Genomic DNA, 21,345 nt, shown 5'->3' with positions numbered 1-21,345 from the left:
TTTCAGAATAAATAAATTATCCAAATAAAAATTAAACCTGTTATTAAGTTATATGCTTTTTTTTGGTGAATTGGAAATGATAAGATAATTAACTTAGAATTTTCTTTTTCCTCGTGATTAATTGGATATATTTACAATATTTAAAATTAGAAAAAAGTAATAATTTAGAAGGAAAACTCAAAGTAAATATTAGAAAAAAGTGACATTAATATGTAATTTGATATTACATGATCAAGGTAACTCCTTTTTCTTTTTCCTTTAATAAAATTGGGTTGGGATTCATTTTCGCATGTTCATTTCATGGTATTTGTGAAAATAATAATATATTTATTTGAATAAATTAAAAATAATGATATAGATAATAATTTATTTAAACTAAATCAAATGGATACATTTAATTAAAGTTTTATTTATTTAATGGATAATTAAAAGTTAAAAAAATTAATATTGATTATATTTGGACCGATCGAAACTGGGTTGGGCTGGATCAGAATGAAATTAGGGATTTCAAAATCAATTTGGGTGGCGATCCGGCGGATGAGGGTCTATTCTTCATTGAAGAGAATAAAAGAATAAGCATAGATATATGTATATAGTATAGATTTACTTCGCTTAGCAATACCAAAACAGCTGAACAGAAATCTGTGTACTCTTCTTTGCTTGCTTCAATACTAGAAGAAAATTCATTCGAAGGACCAAAAAAATGGGGAAGAAGATGCTGAACTTTGAAGAACAGTGTAAGATACTCAACTTATTGAAATCTTCATCTGAGCAGAAATCAATCGAAGAGATGCTCACTGAATTCTTCACCAATCCCAAGCTACGGCATTTCAATGTCTGCTATTCTCTTTCACTCTTATTGCAGGTCATTTCCCCTTTTTCTCCCTCTCTCTCTCTCCAGGGTCTTTGGTTTTTCTTTTTTATTTGATTTTCTTCGCTTCTCACTTGTTTTACAGCATTTTTAGGGTTTATTCCGGATTTCTTTTCTAGCTGTTCAGAATCTGTTACTTTTTTTTTTAATTTTCCTTTTTAAATTGAAAAGGCTAGCTGAAATACTGTGAAATTTGTTTACTTAATTGTTATTGATTTTGGGGAATTCAGTTACATAGTGTTAGATCATGGTACTATAGAATGTGAATTTGAAAATTAGGGTTAATAAAACAGGAGATGAAATTGATATCGGATGGAATGCTCCCTTTCTGATCTTCATATCTGATAGATCTATGGTTCCAATTTCAAAAGAAGTTGACTAGGGTTTTAAGTTGGCAATACTTAACACACATGATGCTTATTTTTATCTCTAGTCTTCCAATTTCGTAAGATTGTATTTGTTAGTATGGACAAAAAAGGGCAATCACTCCTACCAAATTTGAGTTAAACTCAATTTTTTCATTTTCCATCTCCCTTCCTCCATCCTTGCATTTCTCTTTCACACCACAGAAATCTTAAATAAATAGAGTACTAAGTATAAGTTTGGTGTGTCTTGTTTTAGGAGATATTATAGGCGTAAATTGGTTAGAGGCCTAATTTAGAGTGGAATTGAATTTACTTCAAATTGTTTGTTTTTGAATTAAGTGATGAGGAGAAAAGGTTTCTGAAATTTATGCGAGTGGATTTTTGCTCATGTTTTATTGTGTTCATGAATGTGAGAAATAAAACACCTAAAATGATGAAAGACTCCAGTTTAGGTGGGTTACTTTTCTCCCACATCTCTTCAGTTTTGAATATACTTCATTGGTTTGCTCCAAATTGTGAGTGATAATTAAGGTTCAAGTAAAACAATAGACTTAATGACTGTTTACCATTAATGCATTGTATATGTTAACATTAAACAAAAGTTCATCTTGAGTGGTAATTGGATTTCATTTTTGGTTACAGCGAATATTGTGAAGTGCTTCATTCATGTGCTATACATTTTTAGTTTTATTTTTCCTGTAGAATATATTCAGTGTACTAAGGCAAAGCTCCTAGCCGCTAGAAACACCTTGGAACCATCTAGGCAAGGTGTAGGCTTTGGCACCTGGCGGTATCTTTTTGAAAAGGCAAAGGCAGATAAAAGTGTTGTCCTTCTGTTTTACCTGACCTTTTATATTACTCTTTTGACAAGCTATGGTTTCAATTGAAAATAATAAAGTTATACAAGTGTCTTTTTTAAGGATAAAGGATGAGATAATATTATCCATATGTAACTTCCTATTGGAGGTAATTGCTCCATTTTTAGCCTTCGGTTCTTGCATTATTCAAGGCTGCCTACTAGGTTATGTATCTTTTAACTTATAATGAAGTTTATAAGGGTTCTTTGCAAAGTGAGCATGTTTCCTACTGACATGTTTGGATTGATTATTGACTAAATGGAGCTTGAATAATTCCAGGACAAAATGATGCTCAGTTCTACTGAACGATTGGTTGCATTTGCTATTCTTCATCGAAGCTATTCCTCTCAAAAGTCTGCTGCAAACCCATTTATATCTTTTCTTGTAAATGTAAGCCGCTTTCTTTTGTTCTTTGTTATGTTTCTTGTTTTCAAGTTTGGCAAATGTTTTATATTTTATATGTATTAAGCCCGCTTTATTGTGGTTATCCTTTCATGTTATTTAATTTATTCTCTAGGTGTGTGCAGGAAAACATATTATACTATTAGGGACAGGCTTCTCTTTGCAACATTTTCTTTGTGATTTTGCTATTTTGGAATGTTTGAAATTTTCTTGTGGCTATTCTATCATATTAAGCATTTCTGTGTCAGTCAAAGTCTCTAAGAGGTTTACTTTGCAAGCGTGAAACGTAGACAAATTTTTCTTAAAAAAATGAAAAAGAAAACTAAACTTGCACCATTGTTATTGTTCTAATATTTCAAGGAATGCATTTAGTTTGCTTCTTGGGTTCTTTCCAACCTCATAAGTAAAAGAAGAATAAGAACAAGTTGTTTCCTCTTGCCATTGTTAATGATATTTTATCTGTCTTCTTTTCTTCCTTTAATCCCCCCTTATATTTCTCTTTATGCTTATATGACTTAAACAATCATCTCTTTTATGTCTGTTATGTCTTCTGGATATTATTGCAGGCTGCATGTGATGAGGGAGCTGAAAATTATGAAAGGGCATTTATCCTCCATTTGCTAGGCTTTGGCAACTCCAACAGTAGTAAAGAGGTTGGTTATCTCTCTCTGCCCCCTTTGCCACATTTTCAAGTTGGGAGATTTTCAAATTTAGTTGCATTTTCTTGGATGCTTCTTCCTGTGTGATTAGTTCTAATCACCAACCATAGATGGTGATTTGAATTCTTATAAGAATCTGCCTGCAAAAGACTATATTTCCTTAAATTGAAGAATGGAATTAAGAAAGGAAAAATTACTTTGGACTTCTCTGTCCTAGCTATTTATTTTCTTCATTTTGACATTTTGCAGGCATCGGTAAGCCAATCATGTAACAATTTTGGTTCTAGAAAATGCATGCATTTGTTGTTTATGTTACTTTGTGCATTCCTTTGGATGGATATTTGTTTGATTTTTGTAGGTGTTTATTGTGTAAAGCTTGTTGCTCTGCTCTGCCATGGGTTAGCTGTATTTTGTTATCTATAGCTGATTATAGTAATTCCCATACTTCAGAGAGATCGGTTTGCTGTTGAATTTTTTCTTGCAGTTTCTTAAACAATCTGCTTCAGAGTACATCAAGAAATTTGATCCTTCATCCCAAGTAAGTTTGTCATGTAGTTACAACTGTTTTTGATAAAAAAAAACTTTGAGCTCTTATTTGGGTTAAGTTTTATTCTTCTGCCAAGCTGGTGCAGGCATTGTCCTTTTTATCAATAATCCGTTCTCTTTATGATTTTTGTTTCCATTCATCTGATAAATACTCTCTTTTATATGTTTTACATTAGACTTTCCCACAAAAAGAGCAGTTACAAAAGCAATATTTGGAGAAAGCCCATCCTGAACCGTATGCTTGCTTATTAAAAAGCACTGCAGTGAAAAATGTTTTGGCAGATCCTGATGTTCCTCCTGGTTGTGATGCAAATTCAGCAGAGTGTGTTTCTCAAGATGTGTATTTCTTCTTTGTTTTTAAGTTTTTATTCCTTATTTGATTTTCCATTTAATAAATTTTTCATGCATTGTTTTTTTCTCATTAGGTTTGACTTAGAACCTGGAGCCAAATCTAAACTTGGATCTGGGGACAGAGATGAAGCCCTAAGTGGATTGATAGCAAATTTGTCGTTGGAGGGGTTAATTCCTCATTGGATCAGGCCTCTTCCACCTAGGTTCCCTGTGGATGAGGAGGTAAAACATTTTTCAGGGCTATTATTTAATAGGTTAGTGGAGTTCACATGTTTTACCTGTCAAGAATTTTTCAGCTAGTGTGGCTCAATCCTGATAACAATCATGAGCTTCAATGGGATCAAGGAATGTGTGCTGATACTAGTAGAGGAGCAGCAGTGAGAGATTTAATTGCAAAAGCTTTGAGGGGACCACTTGCACCTAACCAACAAGAGGTTTATACCCTTCAATCTAATAATTGCTTATTTAGTAACAATGTGATTTTCATTTATTTATGCAAAGCTACATGACTTGTTTTTATTGAGTGATAAGTTCATTGGGACTAATAAACACCAGTTACTTTAAATTTTCATGAACCCGTGGTATCGTAATAGAGCGTACATACTGAAAATGCTTAAATGTATACTGTTGAGTATATATTTAGTGGCTTTGATCACTGAACCTTATCAACTTCAATATCTGAGACTTCTTTTGTAGCATAGAAGAATTGGATGATAGGATTTGTGGTAGTCTAATCAGGTCTGTTATAAGATCAAAATCTGCAATTAGAATGTAACTCTAAGTAAGATTTTATCATAGAATCTAACCTTTTCGAAAAATCAAGGAAAAAACTTGTGGTTTTTTATCGAGTGAAAAAATTTCGAGTTGACGAGTCTTATTTTATCATCCTAATTCGATTTGAAATTTTTTCGAATCAAATCGAGTCGAGTCGAGTGAAATGAAATTTGAGTTGAGTCGAACCGAGTAAAATTGTTCGAGTCAAATTAAAAAATTAAGCATGTCAAATTAAAATCTTGTTACAATATAACTAATTTCATGTTAGAGCACATAAATTTGAAATCATATATATTTGAAAACTTTTTCAAAACAAAATAAAAGAAAAATACTTTAGTATGATAAAACCAATTTGCTCATTTTCAAACTTGATAGGGATCAAAAGGGTATTTACACTAATCTGTTATTCGAATTATTCGAGTTATTCGAATTATAAAATTCAACGCGATTTGAACTCGAAACTCGAATTATTTATTCGAGTTGACTTGAATAATTCGAATAACTCGGAATTCGAATTTTGTTTCGATTTTTTCAAATCGAATCGAGTTTTGCTCACCTCTAATCCACTGACATAGGGCATTCTGCTCACTCTCTAGCTTGAGTGCTATCATTTGCAGCTCATTAGTCTGTTTACATTTCCTTTCCTTCTTTATCTTTTGTTTCCGCCCTTTCTGCACTTATCTTGCTTCCTGTCTTACAACCGTCATGCCCGTAGCGCAACTGGCTTGTACACTTTGACAGTCACCCTAACTTGTTTTTTTACTTTTCGGGCTATAAATTCCACGTGTCCTGATGTTGTCCATATCACAGAGAAGACCTATAGATGCTTTTGTTAGAAGATGTGATTTAATCGAGATACCTACAATAATGGGAAAAGGCTTGGTAGTTGTTACTCTCTTTTAATTGTGTTACAGCTGTACGTGGTAAAAGAAATTTGTTTGTTGTCCTATTTACCTCTGGTGGATCTGAAAAACTTGGTAGGTTTTTATGTTTTCCATAAATCCATTCACCCATAAAAATGAAGTCAAAATTGAATTATTCAGTTAGCATACATACATACATATATATATATGCTTGTGTCTATGTATAGAGTCTGTGATTTGATGTTGTTTGGGTCTTTGGACATAAATCCACAATGAAGTATATGTCAAAATATGCTTACTTGGTAAAGTGGCACTTGTCTGACGTGGTTCATTATATTTATGGGGAAATGCAGAAGATGTATACTAATCTGCTAGTTTAAAAACCTCTTTCTAGTGGCCGAATCTTTACTTGGCTTTATTATTGTGGTTGGGAATGGACTGAACTTGTCTTTTTCTGTTCAGCAAGTCCTGGTGGAGCTGGCTAATGACCCTAAACTTGTCTATCACTGTGGATTGACTCCAAGAAAGCTACCTGTATGTTATTTAAGAATTCTACAGTTTGTCTCTTAAATTATTATTATTCTGTCTTAGCAGTTCTTGATTTTTTTTAAAAAAAAACTGTCTTAATGGCACTCCCTTTATTTCAGGAATTGGTGGAAAGTAATCCGCTTATTGCTGTTGATGTTCTTATCAAGTTGATAAATTCTCCAGAAATTGCTGAGTGTGTATTTGGTGACTCAGTGAAATTCTGTTTAATACATTCCAATCAACATGCTCTTTTGTAACATGTTAATTTTCTGTTTTTTTTTTAATGTGAAAATATTCATTCAAATGGTTTGTCCAGGTATTTTACAGTTCTTGTTAACATGGACATGAGTCTACACTCAATGGAAGTTGTGAACCGGCTCACAACTGCTGTTGAACTTCCGAAGGAATTTGTTCGTACATACATAACTAATTGTATATCATCCTGTGAAAACATCAAGGTACTTCCCATATGTATAGTGTGTTTATGTGCATGTGTGTCTTGTGTGTTGTGTATATATGTGTATGAAAATGAGAAATTTCATCTTGGACCTATCTCCTTCTCGTCTTGAGTATGTCAGTTAATTCTATTGGTTTAATGACATGGGACTGGATTGATGGTATATAAAAGATGATAATCTATGTATTTGACTGAGTGTTGAGACATGATAAAGTGAAAGGCAAGACCAGATTGGGAAGATTACCCATTAACTGCAGTTTGTTTCCATGGCCAAAGTTCCTCTTGAAATTTTCACCAATTGATAGAAGTCAACCATTTTAGATATTCCATGTAGGCACCTGAAGACACAGTTTATTTTCACGTGTAGAATTTGTTAGGGAAGAGTGCAGAGCTGCTGTGCTATTTTAAACTTACTAATCAGCCTCAAACTTCTATCTGTTACTTAAATGTGCTTCTAGCTTACAAGAAGTGCAAATTACACATTATCCCAAGTTTTATCCTTGTAGCTAAGTTTTCCCCTTTTTCTAATTCGAACAGTCAATGAGGCAATTAACCAGACTTTAAGGAAATACATAAAACTACAATCTTTGTTTTGGTCACTGGTCACCAATTAGAAAGGTTGTGAAATCTGCTCTGTCAACTGGCAGATTGATGCCATGCCTTGATTGGCATTCAGCTTTTTTGGTGCATATGATTTACCCTCCATTTTCATTGTCTGGTTTCCTTTTCTTTCTTAATTTCCCTTTTCTTATTTTATCAGTGTTAATGTTTTATCTACCTGACCATTGTAATTGAAGTGTTTTCTTCCAAGTTCTTACCTTTATTTTCATTCAAGTGATAATTGCTCTTCAATTTAGATTATACCCGTTTAGTCTTTAGCTACTGCAGCAGTATTTATTCCTTTGATTCTTCAGGTTTACCAAGAGGCTTTCTTTCTTTATTTGAATGTTTGATATAAGTGTACTTATTCCTTATACAGAATGATATAAATTTTTATGATTACTAAATGCTTGCTTGACAAGATCTTGTTTATTATAATTTTTTTCAATTTTGTAATGTGTACTGTAATTAAACAATATGCTTTTCCAGTTAGTTGACAAAGAAAAGGAGCTTCTAAGATGCAACTTCATTTTCAAAATTTGGCATGCTCTTCATGATGTCAAAGTTGGGCCTTTCTTTTGGCTGATTTACAGTTGTGCTCTCGGGTTTGTGTTGACGTGCCGAAATTGCCAACTAAAGAGGGAGTGGAAAGATTTTCTGAATAGGAAAGCTTTCTCCCTCACTAACAGTGTTCAAATCCAAGCTTAGTTTAATGGGCAGTGGCACAGCCAACAAGAACAAAATCATCAAAATTCTGACCCAATAATTAGACTCTCGATTTATTAGTCTGATCTGTTGGGATTTGACTTTATGAATGCTGTTTCTGAGGGGATAGAATATCTGTTGAGAATTTATACAAAGTTAAAATGTTCAACTTTTCTGTTGCATATTAGTTCCCTCTGCTTTGAAACAAAGTTTAGTGCATCACATGTTACAATCATTGTAAATTTCAGGATAAGTACATGCAGAATAGGCTTGTGCGACTCGTATGTGTTTTCTTGCAGAGTTTAATCCGAAACAGAATTATTGATGGTAAGTATTGTATTTCAGTTTTAGTCAGATTTTATATTGGTTGTCATTTCTATGAACATCAACAATCTATGATGTTTGCATATTAACCTACATTTGATTTACATTTTCAGTTAAGGATCTGTTTATCGAAGTTCAAGCCTTCTGCATTGAGTTTTCAAGGATTAGAGAGGCAGCGGGTTTATTTAGGCTGTTGAAAACCTTGGAATAAAGGGTGCCTGTGTTCTATCCCTTACCTGCATTTAAACAAAGTTCTACCTCGTAAGAAAGTGTAGATAATATGATTGTAGTTTGGGATCCGATAACTGCTGGCTTTAGATATTCCGAAACTGAAAAATTAGTCCGCAATGCGTTTGCAGGAATAATATTAGCAGAAAGAACGTAGGCAGGCAGGCATCATGTAATTAAGCGTATGAACGTTTGGTTTTCTATGTTTAAGTGCGTGGTTTCGTCTGGGATAAAGCTGTGATTCCTGAACAATGAACTGTTATTTTGGTTTTTTAAAAGAAATTTCTCATCGGTTTTATTTAGGGCTACTTGAATTTGACACCTTTTTCCTAATTTGATACTGATGAGGGTTTTTTGGTCTCAATTTACTACATTTTTTCCCTGTCAACTGTTATGCTATTTTCTGAAACTCCATTAAAAAAGGAAATGATGATCTTGAAAATAAAAAGTGAAAATCTTAAAAATCTAAAACATTTAAAAACTTTAGAAAATTATTTATATAAAAAACTTGTAAACTAAAATAAAAACCTATTCCCTTTTGCCCCCAATAAAAACCCAGATTTTTCTTGGCACAAAAAGCTCTTGAAGCAACTTGGTTTGTGAGATTTTGTTCTTAAAAATCTAAAAAATTTAAAACTGTAGAAAATTATATATAAAAAAAACTTGTATACTAAAATAAAAACCAATTCCTTTTTGCCCCCAATAAAAATCCAGATTTTTCTTGGCACAAAAAGCTCTTGAAGCAACTTGGTTTGTAAGATTTTGTTCATTTGTAATTCGATAAAACCCTTCAAATATTCTGGGTTTTATTGGGTTCATTTGGGAATTTTCATCACACGAAGGAAGGAGGCTTAGAAAGGCGATGGTATTAGAGGAGAAGATGGGACAGCGGAGAAGGGAAATCGTCAAAGCCAAAATTCAAGAAAGTTGAAACAAATTTGCTAGTGGTTTTCCATTCTTTTAAGGTTGAAAAGTAGATATTCAAATGGCTTGTCAGTAACATGACAAATCTGCAAACGGTTTCATGAAAACAGATTTGGATACTTTCCCAATTCTTTAACTTAAAATACATTGCGGAGGTTTTATGTTCTGTGTTTTTATCCTTCAATTTATCTTACTTCACTCATCTTTGATTTGAAACTTGAAACAAAATGTGCTAGGCTATTTGCACATAGTTAGTTGCAACTCGAGATCTCGTATGCTAGAAACTCTGTAATTGAATTGCTTATGAGATGAAAGGATCATTAATCTCGAGACCTTATATGCTGGAAATTTGATGAATTAAGTGAAATGTCTATTTTGAATTGCTTAAGAGATGAAAGAATGACTGATCTCGAGACTCCATATACTAAATAGCTCCAATTACGCTTACTAGAGAATAAGGATGAGTGCATTTATTAAATTAATGAACATTACATCTTGGTGCTCTATTTTGACTGCTTGGGAGGCTCATATCAACTTAAATGTTAGTACAAATTTTCGATGAGAAAAATCTCGAACACACGAATGAACTCGAACAGAAAAAGAAGAAATAGGATAAGGCTCTAAGGCGTGTCTCAAGCCACTATTTTTAAGGTTATATTCGCCTCCACCTATTTTCGGTGTGCAAATGAGCTTCAAGCAAATTAACCTCAAGGATTCAATGAAGCTTATGACTATTTGTATTTTGCACTGACGAGAATAGTTCACTAAGTACTAAGCAATGTATAACAAGAAACTCAATTTCTACAAAGAATTTTTGCAATAACTCTTTATAGAACAATCTAACAATATTAGAAAATGAGGAAGAATAGAAAGAACTTTTAGAACTTGTTGGTGTGATTTCCAAATGAAATCCCATTCCTATTTATAAGAATTTTCATTTATCTTCATAGAGACATCTTTCAATAGGTGTCTTTATGAATAAATAAAAATAATAATAATTCATTTAATTTTATAACTATTCAAGTAATATTGTTTGAATAGTTATAATTTTTTTCAAAATCAAATGATATAACTTTTGACCAATAGCCAAAAGATTTATCTTTTGATTAATTACACTAATTCATTTATAGTTATTGGAACACTATACATTTTTGAAAATATTCCAACAATCTTCCCGATTTTCAAAATATTTTAGATTTTGATATTCTTGAAAATCAATTTGTATAAAGGAAGATGTCTTACAATTAAACCTTCACTTAGTGAAAATATGTTAAAGTTAATCGAAATTGCATGGTAGACTAAGCTTTGAACCAACTATTCTATTTGATTAACCGAACACATCTCACACAATGATTTCAACATCGGTCAATGCATAGTATCTAGGGACACTATTATGGCCATGTGTCTATGTCCTCTTTTCATAAGTGCTGTTAGAGCCAAGCCCTTGAGCTCCTAGAAACGGCCACACTTCCACTCATATTGGTAGATCCCATCAAGAGTGTTTTTGTAATTATAACACTCTAACATATATATGTTATGGGTCCATTAAGAGTACATTACTCATCCTTCCCTTATCATTACGGGTACCTAGCACTTTAATCTTAGGATGAATTTATTTATAGTGCTAACAGTCACATACTAATGATGTACTTTGTCTCATTGAACTCAAGACTTGACGTTATACCAAGCGTTGAGTCGAGTTTCCATAATGGGTGACTCTAATTAATGGGCTTGAGTCCCATCCCTTTTGAGGTCCTTTTTACTGTATCTCTAGCAAGAATTTTTGTCAAAGGATCCGCCAAATTTTCACTTGACCTTACATAATTAATAGTGATCACTCCATCAGAGATTAATTGTCTGACATAGCTATGTCTTAATTTAATGTGCCTAGGCTTTCCATTATATACTTGGCTATATGCCTTTGTTAGAGTAGCCTCATTATCACAACATACAAAAATAGGTGAAATTGGCTTAGGCCATAAAGGTACATCATAAAGCAAATTTCTTAACCATTCTGTTTCTTTAGATACAGCGGCTAATGTAATAAATTCTGCTGCCATTGTGGAATCAGTAATACATGTTTGTTTCTTGGAACCTCAAGAAATGGCTCCTCCACTAAGAATGAAGATCCATCCACTAGTAGATGCATGGTCTTCCAAACTTGTAATCTAACTAGCATCCAAATACCCTTCTAAAACTGGAGGATATCCATTATAACACAATCCATAGTTAATAGTTTTCTTTAAGTACCTAAGTATTCTATTCAAAGCTTGCCAATGCAAACTACTTGGATTACTTGTGTACCTATTCAATTTCCCAACAACATGCAATATTTGGTCTTGTACAAGTCATTATGTACATAAGACAACCAATTAGACTTGCATATTTCAATTGATCAATTTTCCTACCAGCATTAGATACTAATTTTATTTGAGGATCCATGGGTGTAGATACTGGTATACAATTGAAAAGATCAAACTTTTTAAGCACCTTTTCAATGTAATGTGATTGTGATAAAGCTATAGTGCTTTCATCTTGGGTTATTTTAATCCTAAGAATAATATCTGCTACACCCATATCCTTCATAGCAAAGTTGTTTGACAAGAATTTCTTTGTATTTTCTATTTGTTCCAAATCTGTTCCAAAAATGAGCATGTCATCTACATATAAGCAAATTATGACACCTTTTCCATTTTCAAATTTGCTAGATATGTACTTATCGGATTCATTTATTTTATAGCCATTAGCTAAAACAACATTGTCAAACTTTTGGTGCCATTGCTTTGGTGCTTGTTTAAGTCCATATAGAGATTTAACAAGCTTACATACCTTATGCTCTTGTCCTGGAACAACAAATCCTTCTGGTTGTTCCATGTACACTTCCTCCTCCAATTCACCATTTAAAAATGTAGTTTTAACATCCATTTGGTGAACAACCAAATTATATATAGAGGTAAGTGATATTAAGAGTCTAATTGTAGCAATTTTTGCCATTGGAGCATAGGTATCAAAGTAATCAATACCTTATTTTTGTGTAAAACCTTTTGCTACCAACCTTGCTTTAAATTTATCAATGGTTCCACCGACCTTCATTTTCTTTTTGAAGATCCATTTACAACCTATTAGTTTGGAACCCAGTGGAAGATCAATTAAGATCCAAGTTTGATTTCCCATTATTGAATCCATCTCATCATTTATTTCTTCTTTCCAAAAAGGAAAGTCTTGAGATTTCATTGCCTCTTTAAATGTAATAGGATCAGATTCCGTATTATAACAATAAGATATCTTATTGCATATACTTTCACCTTTTCCTTCTACAAGAAACATAATAGAATCTGGTCCAAAATCTTTGACCTTTTTAATCCTGTTACTTCTTCTTAATTCTTGACAAGATTCATCATAATTATCAATTTGTTCTAATGGAAACTCATTCTTATTTGAAGAATGAATCAATTGTTGTGGCTGTAATTGTCTTGAACTAAACTAGAATTAAATTTATTTTCATAAAAAGTAGCATCTCTTGATTCAAAAACAGTATTAATTGAAATTGAATCATTTGGTTCAATTACCATGAACCTATATGCCTTGCTATTATGTGCATATCCTAAAAATATGCATTCAATTCCTCTTTCACCTTACTTTTTACGTTTAGGTGTTGAAACTTTGACAATAGCTCTACATCCCCAAACCTTCAAATAATTAAGGTTTGGTTTCCTTTTCTTCCATTGTTCATAAAGGGTTTATTTTAGTTTCCTTATTAGGAACTCTATTCAATATATGACAAGCTGTTAGAACAACTTCTCTCTGAAAACCTTGTCCAAGTCCTGAATATGATAACAATTGAATTTACAATTTTAGTCAAGGCTTTATTTTTCCTTTCAACTACACCGTTTTGTTATGGTATGTAATGGGCTGAAACTTGATGGGCAATTTCAGTGGATTCAAAATAACTTGGATTATAGTATTCTCTACCTCTATTCGATCTTGAGCACTTGATAAATGATTCACACTGAAGTTTAATTTCAGATTTATAAACTTTAAATTTATCAAGCGCTTCATCTTTTGAATGCAATAAATATACATAATAATATCTAGAACAATCATCAATAAAAGTAACAAAATATTTCTTTCCACCTAGTGTAGGAGTATTATGCATGTCACATAAATCATTATGTATCAAATCAAGCAAATTTTTTTCCTTTTAACCTTAGGGAAAAGTTTTCTTGTAATTTTAGTCAACATACATGTATTACATTTTTCAATATTATTATTAAAATAGGAATTAAATCTAACTTATGCATGTCATTCAATTTTCTATAATTCAAATGACCTAATCTACAATGCCATAAACAAGAAGATTCAACCATATAAGTAGAAATAATATTTTTGTTCTTATTAATAATATTGAGTTTGAACATGCTCTCATACATATATCATTTCCCTACAAAAATTCCTCCCTTAGACTAAATAAACTTATCTGCCTCAAAAACAAGTTTGAAACCAAACTTATTCAATAGACTTCCTAACTCTAAATTCTTCCTAACTTCTGGTACATAAAGTACATCATTCAAGGTTAAAACCTTTCTAGAAGTTAATTGTAGTTCAACAGATACTTTGCCTTTGATTGTTGCGGTGGAAGAATTTTCCATGTACAAGACATTGTCATTTTCACATTGTGTGAACTTTGTGAACATGCTTTTGTTTTTGCACACATGTTTGGTTGCTCTGGTATCAATCCACCATGCATTATCATCTTGTGCCATATTAATTTTAGATATCATTGCAACGACCTTTTCGTTATTATCAGCCTTAGAAGATAACATTCATTCTTGAAATGTCCCGGCTTACCACAATGATAGCGTGAGAGCCCTTTTGTTTCTTTTTGAACTTAGGTGCTCTATTAGTCTATTTGAACTTTCTCTTGAATGGTTTAGTAGTCTGTACTTCCTCCGTAACATGTTCAGAATTTAGGTTCTGATCTTGCTTTCGATATTCTTGTTCAATACGAAGATGATTCACTAAAGCCTTAAGAGATATATCCTCTTTCTTATGTTCTAGACTTCTTTTAAAGTCTTTCTAAGATGGAGGAAGTTTGTCTATTATGGAGGATACAACAATCATTTCGTTCATTTTCATATCATATTGCTTAAATTGATTCAGTATCTTTTCAATATCACGGGATTGTTCCATAACAGAACAACTATCAACCATTTGATAATTATTGAAACGATTGACAAGAAATTTCTTACTTGTAGCATCCTCGTCATGTATCTTGTCCCTAATTTGTCCCATAATTCTTTAGCGGTGACCTCGTTTTGGTAGGTGTCGAACAAACCATCAGATAAACCATTCAATATGTGGCCCATGCACATGTAATCAGCATTGTCCCATTTTTGCTTTTCTTGGGTTGCTGCAATAGATTCGTTTTCATTTTCTTCAGGTCTTAAAGTATCTAAAACATAGACAATCTTCAAAGTTGATAATACGAAGTGTATCTTTTTCTTCCATCGTTAGAAATTGCCACTATCAAACGATTAAATTTGACAAAGTTGGAAGCCAACTCCCTTAGTGTTCCACTTTCATGTGTTGTGGTAGTCATCATGAATATAACTTTAAAATTGTTAGTACAAATCTCCAGTGAGGAAAATCTCGAACACACGAACGGAACTCGAATAGAAAAAGAAGAAATAGAACAAGACTCCAAGGCATGTATCAAGCCACTATCTTTAAGGTTATTTTCGCCACCACCTATTTTCGGTGTGCAAATGAGTTTCAAGAAAATTAACCTCGAGAATATAATGAAGCCAATGACTATTTGTATTTTGCACTAACGAGAATAGTCTACTAAGCACTAAGTAATGTATAACAAGAAACTTAATTTCTACAAAGAATTTTTGCAGTAACTCTTTATAGAACAATCTAATAATATTAGAAAATGAGGAAGGATAGAAAGAACTTTTAGAACTTGTTGGTGGGATTTCCAAATAAAATCTCATTCCTATTTATAGGAATTTTCATGTCTCTTCATAGAAACATCTTTCAATAAGTGTCTTTATGAATAAATAAAAATAATAATTATTCATTTAATTTTATAACTATTCGAGTAATATTGTTTGAATAGTTATAATTTTTTTCAAAAATCAAATGATATAACTTTTGACCAATGACCAAAAGATTTATCTTTTGATTAATTACACCTATTTATTTATAGTTATTGGAACGCTATAAATTTTTTGAAAATGTTCCAACATTAATGGTGTGAAGACTCCTAATCTAGAAACCACCTGGACTATTAGTGATGATAAGCTGATTAATGTTAACTCGAAACTGATCAATGCAGTTTTTAATGGGATCCTCAAAAATTCAGTCATATTTCCAAGTATACTATTGTTAAAAAAGCTTGGATCATCTTTGAGACTGTCCATAAGGGCACAAATATTGTGAAATAATCAAAACTTTAGATATTGACATGGTTGGAGATTAAGGTTTAGTTTAGTATTTTTTTTGGTGACTAGTGAAACTTACAAAACTAAGTTACAGGATTGGAAAATAAAATACAAAGATTCTTCTTTTTATCAACTTTGATGAGTGCTAAGACTGCTTCTGAGGGGGTTTCAATTAGTTGTAGATCTTTCTTTTCTCCAAAAGCCAATTTGGCTATAAATCAACACTTTGATTTTCCTCCCCAGGAATGTAGCGTAGGAGCCAACTACTTTTTTGGGATAGGATGCGATGTATCCTTCTAATTAGAGTTGAGTGTGAGGTATTCAAGACACTTCCATGGATAGCTTTAACTGCCTCCAAGCTGTCAGATTAAATTATAACCTTGGCATCGCCTCTTCGTTGGATGTGTTTTAGGCTGTCAAGAATACCCCAAAGTTCCGCATCAAGGATCGAGCAATTACTAGGTACTTGTTGTAACCTAGGATCCACTCACCATTTTTGTCGCGCAACACTTCCCCTGAGTCCACTCGAACGACACCATCTGTGTTGAGGTAAGTCTACTCTCCTGCCAATAGTTCTCCACGGGTTGATTCGATTTCAACATTCGCAACCTATCTACTTGCCAAGGAGAAATGTTTGGCCCAAGACACAGATGCTTTAATTATCTCCTCCGGGCTCCACGATTTTCCTTGAAAAATGAAGAGGTTACAATTCTTCCATAGGTGCCAAGCCAATAATCCGAAGAGGCACGCCCAACTAGTTTCCCCACCATGGGAATTTGGGTTGACCTGTAGATTAAGAGACAACCATTCATGCAGAGTGTTAGAAAAAAAATTAAACTGTTGAGTTTTCGAGATTACCTATTTCCAAACTTCTTTAGCCAATGTGCAGTCTCAAATGACATGTAAGATATCCTCTGATGCATGTTCACAAATTGGGCAAGAAGGGTCTTCTGCTAAACCACGGCTAGCTCTTTTCGCATTGGTAAGGAGTCTCTGCCTAAGAACGGTCTAGAAGAAAAAAAAACTCTTTGCGGTCTTAGGAGTTTCCACACTTTCTTCCAAAACTCATCTTTGAGACTCCAAGACTCCTCCTTCAACATTTTGAAAGCACTTTTGATGGTGAAAGCTCCGGTTGAAGTATGACGCCAGGATAGTCTGTTAGGTCCGGTTGAAGTATTGTTTTTAAGAAGTATTTTTGGGACAAAAAATATTTTTGGGGAGAAACTAAGATTTTTTGCTTCTGTCAAAAGTACTTTTGGGGTTTGAAAAACAGTTGTCTTTTCTTCGAAAAACATCTTGTTTAACCATACTTTTTGTCTCAAAATTATTTCTTAAAAACAATGCTAAACTGACCCTAAAAATGCTAGATGACGAGTTCCTGTTTGAGTTCTATTGTGCCACGTTACAAACCATGAATTTGCTCATGGTGAAAAAGTATTCTAATGTCAAGCTAATTAGAAAAGTATTGAAGTCTTTAGCTAAATAATTCAAAAAAAAAATTATAGCAAATTTAAAATGAACAATCTATTTAATCACACATAACTTAACAATTTGAGTTTCACTTTTAACATAAAAATGAAAAACCACAAGAATTTTTGTAATTGAAAGTGAGGTTGCTAGAAATTAAATTGAATCACAACCCAAATACTTTTATGGTTAAACCAAGAAATTATTGTGAAAAGAAGTATAGTAAATCATAATCTTGGTTAATATTTTATTTATTTTCACTATCCAATTTTCCACAGTATCTTCTCCAGTCTCTGATCATTATCAAACAATAAAATAATTCAATTTATAGTTTAATTCTTAATTTTTATAAATACATAAATAGATAATCAGAATTGAATTAACATATAATGATAAATCAATAGCAATGGTTTTTTTTTAAATTTATTATTAATGTTTGGTTGATGAAAATTAATATGTATGATCATTCCAATTCCAATAATATTCTTTAAAAAAATAGAATTTTAATTTTGTTTTCCACCCCTATAAGGAACTGCGACTGAAATTGAATTTGGGATTCTGGGGAAAGTAGTTCAACTCAACTCAACTCAACTCAACTCCACTCCACTACTCAAGTTTGTTTCTCACTCTCACTTTCAAACTCCAGGTTACTTCTTTCGTATCTCCACTCTCTTTTTCTTGGATTTTCTTCTTTTTAAATGCCATTCATCGTTTTTTCAAGACAATCTTAGGGTTTATTACATTTTTCCAAATTCTGGTCATTTTTACCTTCAATTTTCTTTTTCTTTTCCCTTCGACCACCATTTCTCTTCCAATCTTTCCCATTTCCTAACTTTGTTTCAATTCAATATCAGATCAGTGAGTAACACTTTTTTAAACTGTAGTAAGAATTGTTCGGTTATGTCTCTGGAAATCTTTCCCATTGTCCTCAACTGTTGTTTTGTTTTTTTGAAATTTTTATGTCTATATTAGTTTTGTGGAAATGCTTATTTAGAAGGGATTTTTTTAAATATGAAATAGTTCTGCAACTAATTTTTATTCTGGAATTGAAACAGTTGGAACCAAAATTGCTTATTTTTGATGCATTTCAAGGCTTAAAACATGTCAGTTGATCCCAGTGGACAAATGAATTATGTCGACGATGAAGCTTCTACGGGCTCCGGTGATGATGTTAACATGATAGAAGGACGCAACAAGCGTCAATCCGTGACACCATCAAGTTCTGGTCGGCGGAAGAGAAGTCGTAAAGCTACCGGAGATGCCATAGTGGATGCTATGCTAGAAATCGCAGCCGCTTCAAAATTGAGGGCGTCGGCAATTATGAAGAACGAGGACCAGTTTTCTATAAGCAAATGCATAAAGGTGTTAGATGAGATGCAAGGTGTTGATCAACGGATTTACTTTCTTGCTTTGGATTTGTTTGAGAACCCCAATGCTAGAGAAATATTTATATCTCTTAAGAGTGATAAAAGGTTGCCATGGTTGCAGCGCAAGTGTAGTTCTATGCCTAGTTCACAGATGAAATAGTTAATGACATTATTACTTTGTGTACCTTTTAGTCTCGTCTTTTGGTTTTGGCATGTATGGTACCTTGAATTCATGGTTGCTTGATTTGGATTAATGATCTTAAATGATTGTTAGTGGTCTATTCCATGTATTTCTGTTTTAAAAAGCATAAAGTATTGCTTGGTTATGTGGATTAGTTTTCTTTTCCGAGTTTTTCGTTTTTGCATTGCATTACACAGGCTTCATTTTATTTTATTTCACAGATATGTCGGCTTGCATGGATGACCTGGATTTAGAATTGGATGAGATGGAACTAGTTGCAGCAGCTGCTGGTTACTATTACTATAATAGCATAACTAGGCACACCCGTTGTGCTTCATTACCTAGTGGAAGTGGTTTTATGAATGAGGTGCTAGAAGGACCTGATGATCTTTGTCGAGAGATGCTCCGGATGGATAAACATGTTTTTCACAAGCTATGTTACACTCTTCGACATAGAGGTATGTTACGTGATACAGCTGGTGTTATGATTGAGGAGCAGCTGGCGATTTTCTTAAATATTGTGGGTCATAATGAACGTAACAGAGTAATCCAAGAGCGGTTTCAGCATTCGGGTGAAACCATAAGTCGTCATTTTAATAATGTTTTGAAGGCAATCAAGTCGCTTTCACGGGAATTCTTACAGCCCCCAGATTTCACTACTCCTCCGGAAATTCTTAATAATAATCGATTCTCCCCATATTTCAAGGTTTTTATCTGTAACACTGTTTCCTTTTTTTTCATTCCATCTCCATCATTGGTGATTCACTTAAACTTTTGTTCACTCAGGATTGTGTTGGTGTCATAGATGGAATGCACATCCCTGCACATGTCCCAGCAAAAGACCAGTCTCGTTTTCGAAATAGGAAAGGTGTTCTATCGCAAAATGTTTTGGCAGCCTGCACATTTGATCTACAGTTTATATTTGTTTATCCAGGTTGGGAAGGGTCTGTCACCGATTCACGAGTTTTAAGAGCAGTCTTAGATGACCCTGATCAGAATTTTCCTCCGATTTCTCAAGGTTTTATGTTCTACCTTTTTCTTTCTGTAGAAATAGGGGTCTGGGATGGGCTCTACGCTTCTCTAATTGAAATATAAGCTGCAGGTTGAAATTGGATGAAATTACGTTTGCCACTTTTCTAATGAATAAATATTAATATAATGATAAGGTTCTACATTTCTGTTACATTATTTTTGTTACATAATTGTAAGATAATTTTCTCTTTTTATTTTTCATTTTCTTGGCCTGAAGTTTTTATTTATCCTGCGGTCATTTGGTTGGAAGTGAAACTAACTTACCCTGGATTTTTGCTCACAGGAAAATATTATCTGGTTGATACTGGTTACTCCAACATGGAAGGATTTCTTGCACCATATTTGGGAGTTCGGTATCACCTGCATGAATATAGAGGTTCCAATCAACTACCCAGAAATGCAAAGGAGCTCTTTAATCATCGGCATTCTTCTCTTAGAAATGTCATACAGAGGGCTTTTGATGTGCTGAAAACTCGATTTCCTATTCTCAAACTAGCCCCACAATATGCCTTCCATATCCAAAGGGACATAGTTATAGCGGCATGTGTTCTACATAATTACATCCGACGTGAGGAAAGACTCGATTGGTTGTTTTCTAGCATTGAGGGGGCGACAGTGGATGAATTGCCTGATTTCGATGAGCAACCTGAGCTGCAATTTGCTTCCTCGTATCAGGAACAAATTGCTTCATGTTTACGAGAATCAATAGCAACAGAAATGTGGAATGATTTCTTAAACAAATGGGATCAGTGGTGATCATCAGCTAGCAAAATTTAGAAAGATTATACAGTAGTCGTATGCATTTTCATCCGTTTTGCTTCCCCTCCGTTAGTTGTGTGCATTACTGAATTACCTTATTAGTTGCTGATCCCATGCAGTGCTGAAATTGGTAGTAGTTTTCTCCAAAGGTTAACAGCAGTGATGGAATGTGGATGGAATCTAGTAGTGATGGATTGTGGCATCCCTAACTTAGCTGCTTCTTTAGTAGTGATGGATTTCTTCTTCCAAAACCAAAATCCCAACCAAACCCTTTTGACTCTCGTTACTCACTTAAGAGAGATAAAAAGGGTTTGTCATATTGATCATATGGATGATGGTGTATGTATAATTTGCAGAGTTTGGAAGCTGCCCAACTTTTGAGTGGCTGTGTTTATTTCATTACTTCACCTAATAATTTAATTCATCAATAATGTGTAAAGTGGCAAGTCTTTTTGTAAAAATAAAATATCAGGACCCAGCTTAAACCTAACCTACCAATGATAGCAAATTATTCAACTTGGAAAAAGCTTAAATGTATATAGATATTAATATTTTTAAAATAAGATAAATCAAACCAAAGCAATTTGGTTACTGTTTATGTTAAGCAACTTCTAAATTGTATTAGATAAACGTCCGAAG

The 21,345-nt window shown here is 33.2% G+C and overlaps 2 protein-coding genes across 4 annotated transcripts; both read left to right on the top strand.

The window, feature by feature from the left end:
- Positions 1–518: 518 nt before the first annotated feature.
- Positions 519–8,832, top strand: LOC105777175 (uncharacterized). Of its 2 annotated transcripts, XR_001128206.2 has the most exons (13): positions 519–865; positions 2,373–2,483; positions 3,062–3,148; positions 3,639–3,692; positions 3,877–4,022; positions 4,126–4,273; positions 4,348–4,485; positions 6,151–6,222; positions 6,336–6,409; positions 6,533–6,674; positions 8,227–8,305; positions 8,416–8,563; positions 8,662–8,832. XR_001128206.2 is itself a non-coding variant. In XM_012600285.2 (12 exons), the coding sequence occupies exons 1-12, from the start codon at positions 704–706 to the stop codon at positions 8,511–8,513; spliced, it is 1,311 nt and encodes a 436-aa protein (XP_012455739.1). In that variant the 5' UTR covers positions 520–703; the 3' UTR covers positions 8,514–8,832. The 2 variants fall into 2 exon arrangements, 1 of the variants encoding a protein (XP_012455739.1); XM_012600285.2 differs by having other exon boundaries at positions 520–865; positions 8,416–8,832.
- Positions 8,833–17,795: 8,963 nt separating this feature from the next.
- Positions 17,796–21,145, top strand: LOC105777838 (uncharacterized). 2 transcript variants are annotated; one of them, XM_052622945.1, is made up of 5 exons: positions 17,796–17,981; positions 18,423–18,748; positions 19,137–19,621; positions 19,702–19,933; positions 20,231–21,145. In XM_052622945.1, the coding sequence occupies exons 2-5, from the start codon at positions 18,469–18,471 to the stop codon at positions 20,701–20,703; spliced, it is 1,470 nt and encodes a 489-aa protein (XP_052478905.1). In that variant the 5' UTR covers positions 17,796–17,981; positions 18,423–18,468; the 3' UTR covers positions 20,704–21,145. The 2 variants fall into 2 exon arrangements, with proteins under 2 accessions (XP_052478905.1, XP_012456786.1); XM_012601332.2 differs by having other exon boundaries at positions 17,798–18,013.
- The last annotated feature ends 200 nt before the right edge of the window (positions 21,146–21,345 follow it).

Source organism: Gossypium raimondii, chromosome 10 (assembly GCF_025698545.1).
Source record: "Gossypium raimondii isolate GPD5lz chromosome 10, ASM2569854v1, whole genome shotgun sequence".
NCBI classification, from domain to species: domain Eukaryota; kingdom Viridiplantae; phylum Streptophyta; class Magnoliopsida; order Malvales; family Malvaceae; genus Gossypium; species Gossypium raimondii.
Note: the sequence above shows the minus strand (reverse complement) of the source record. Positions and strands in the feature narration are given on the sequence as shown.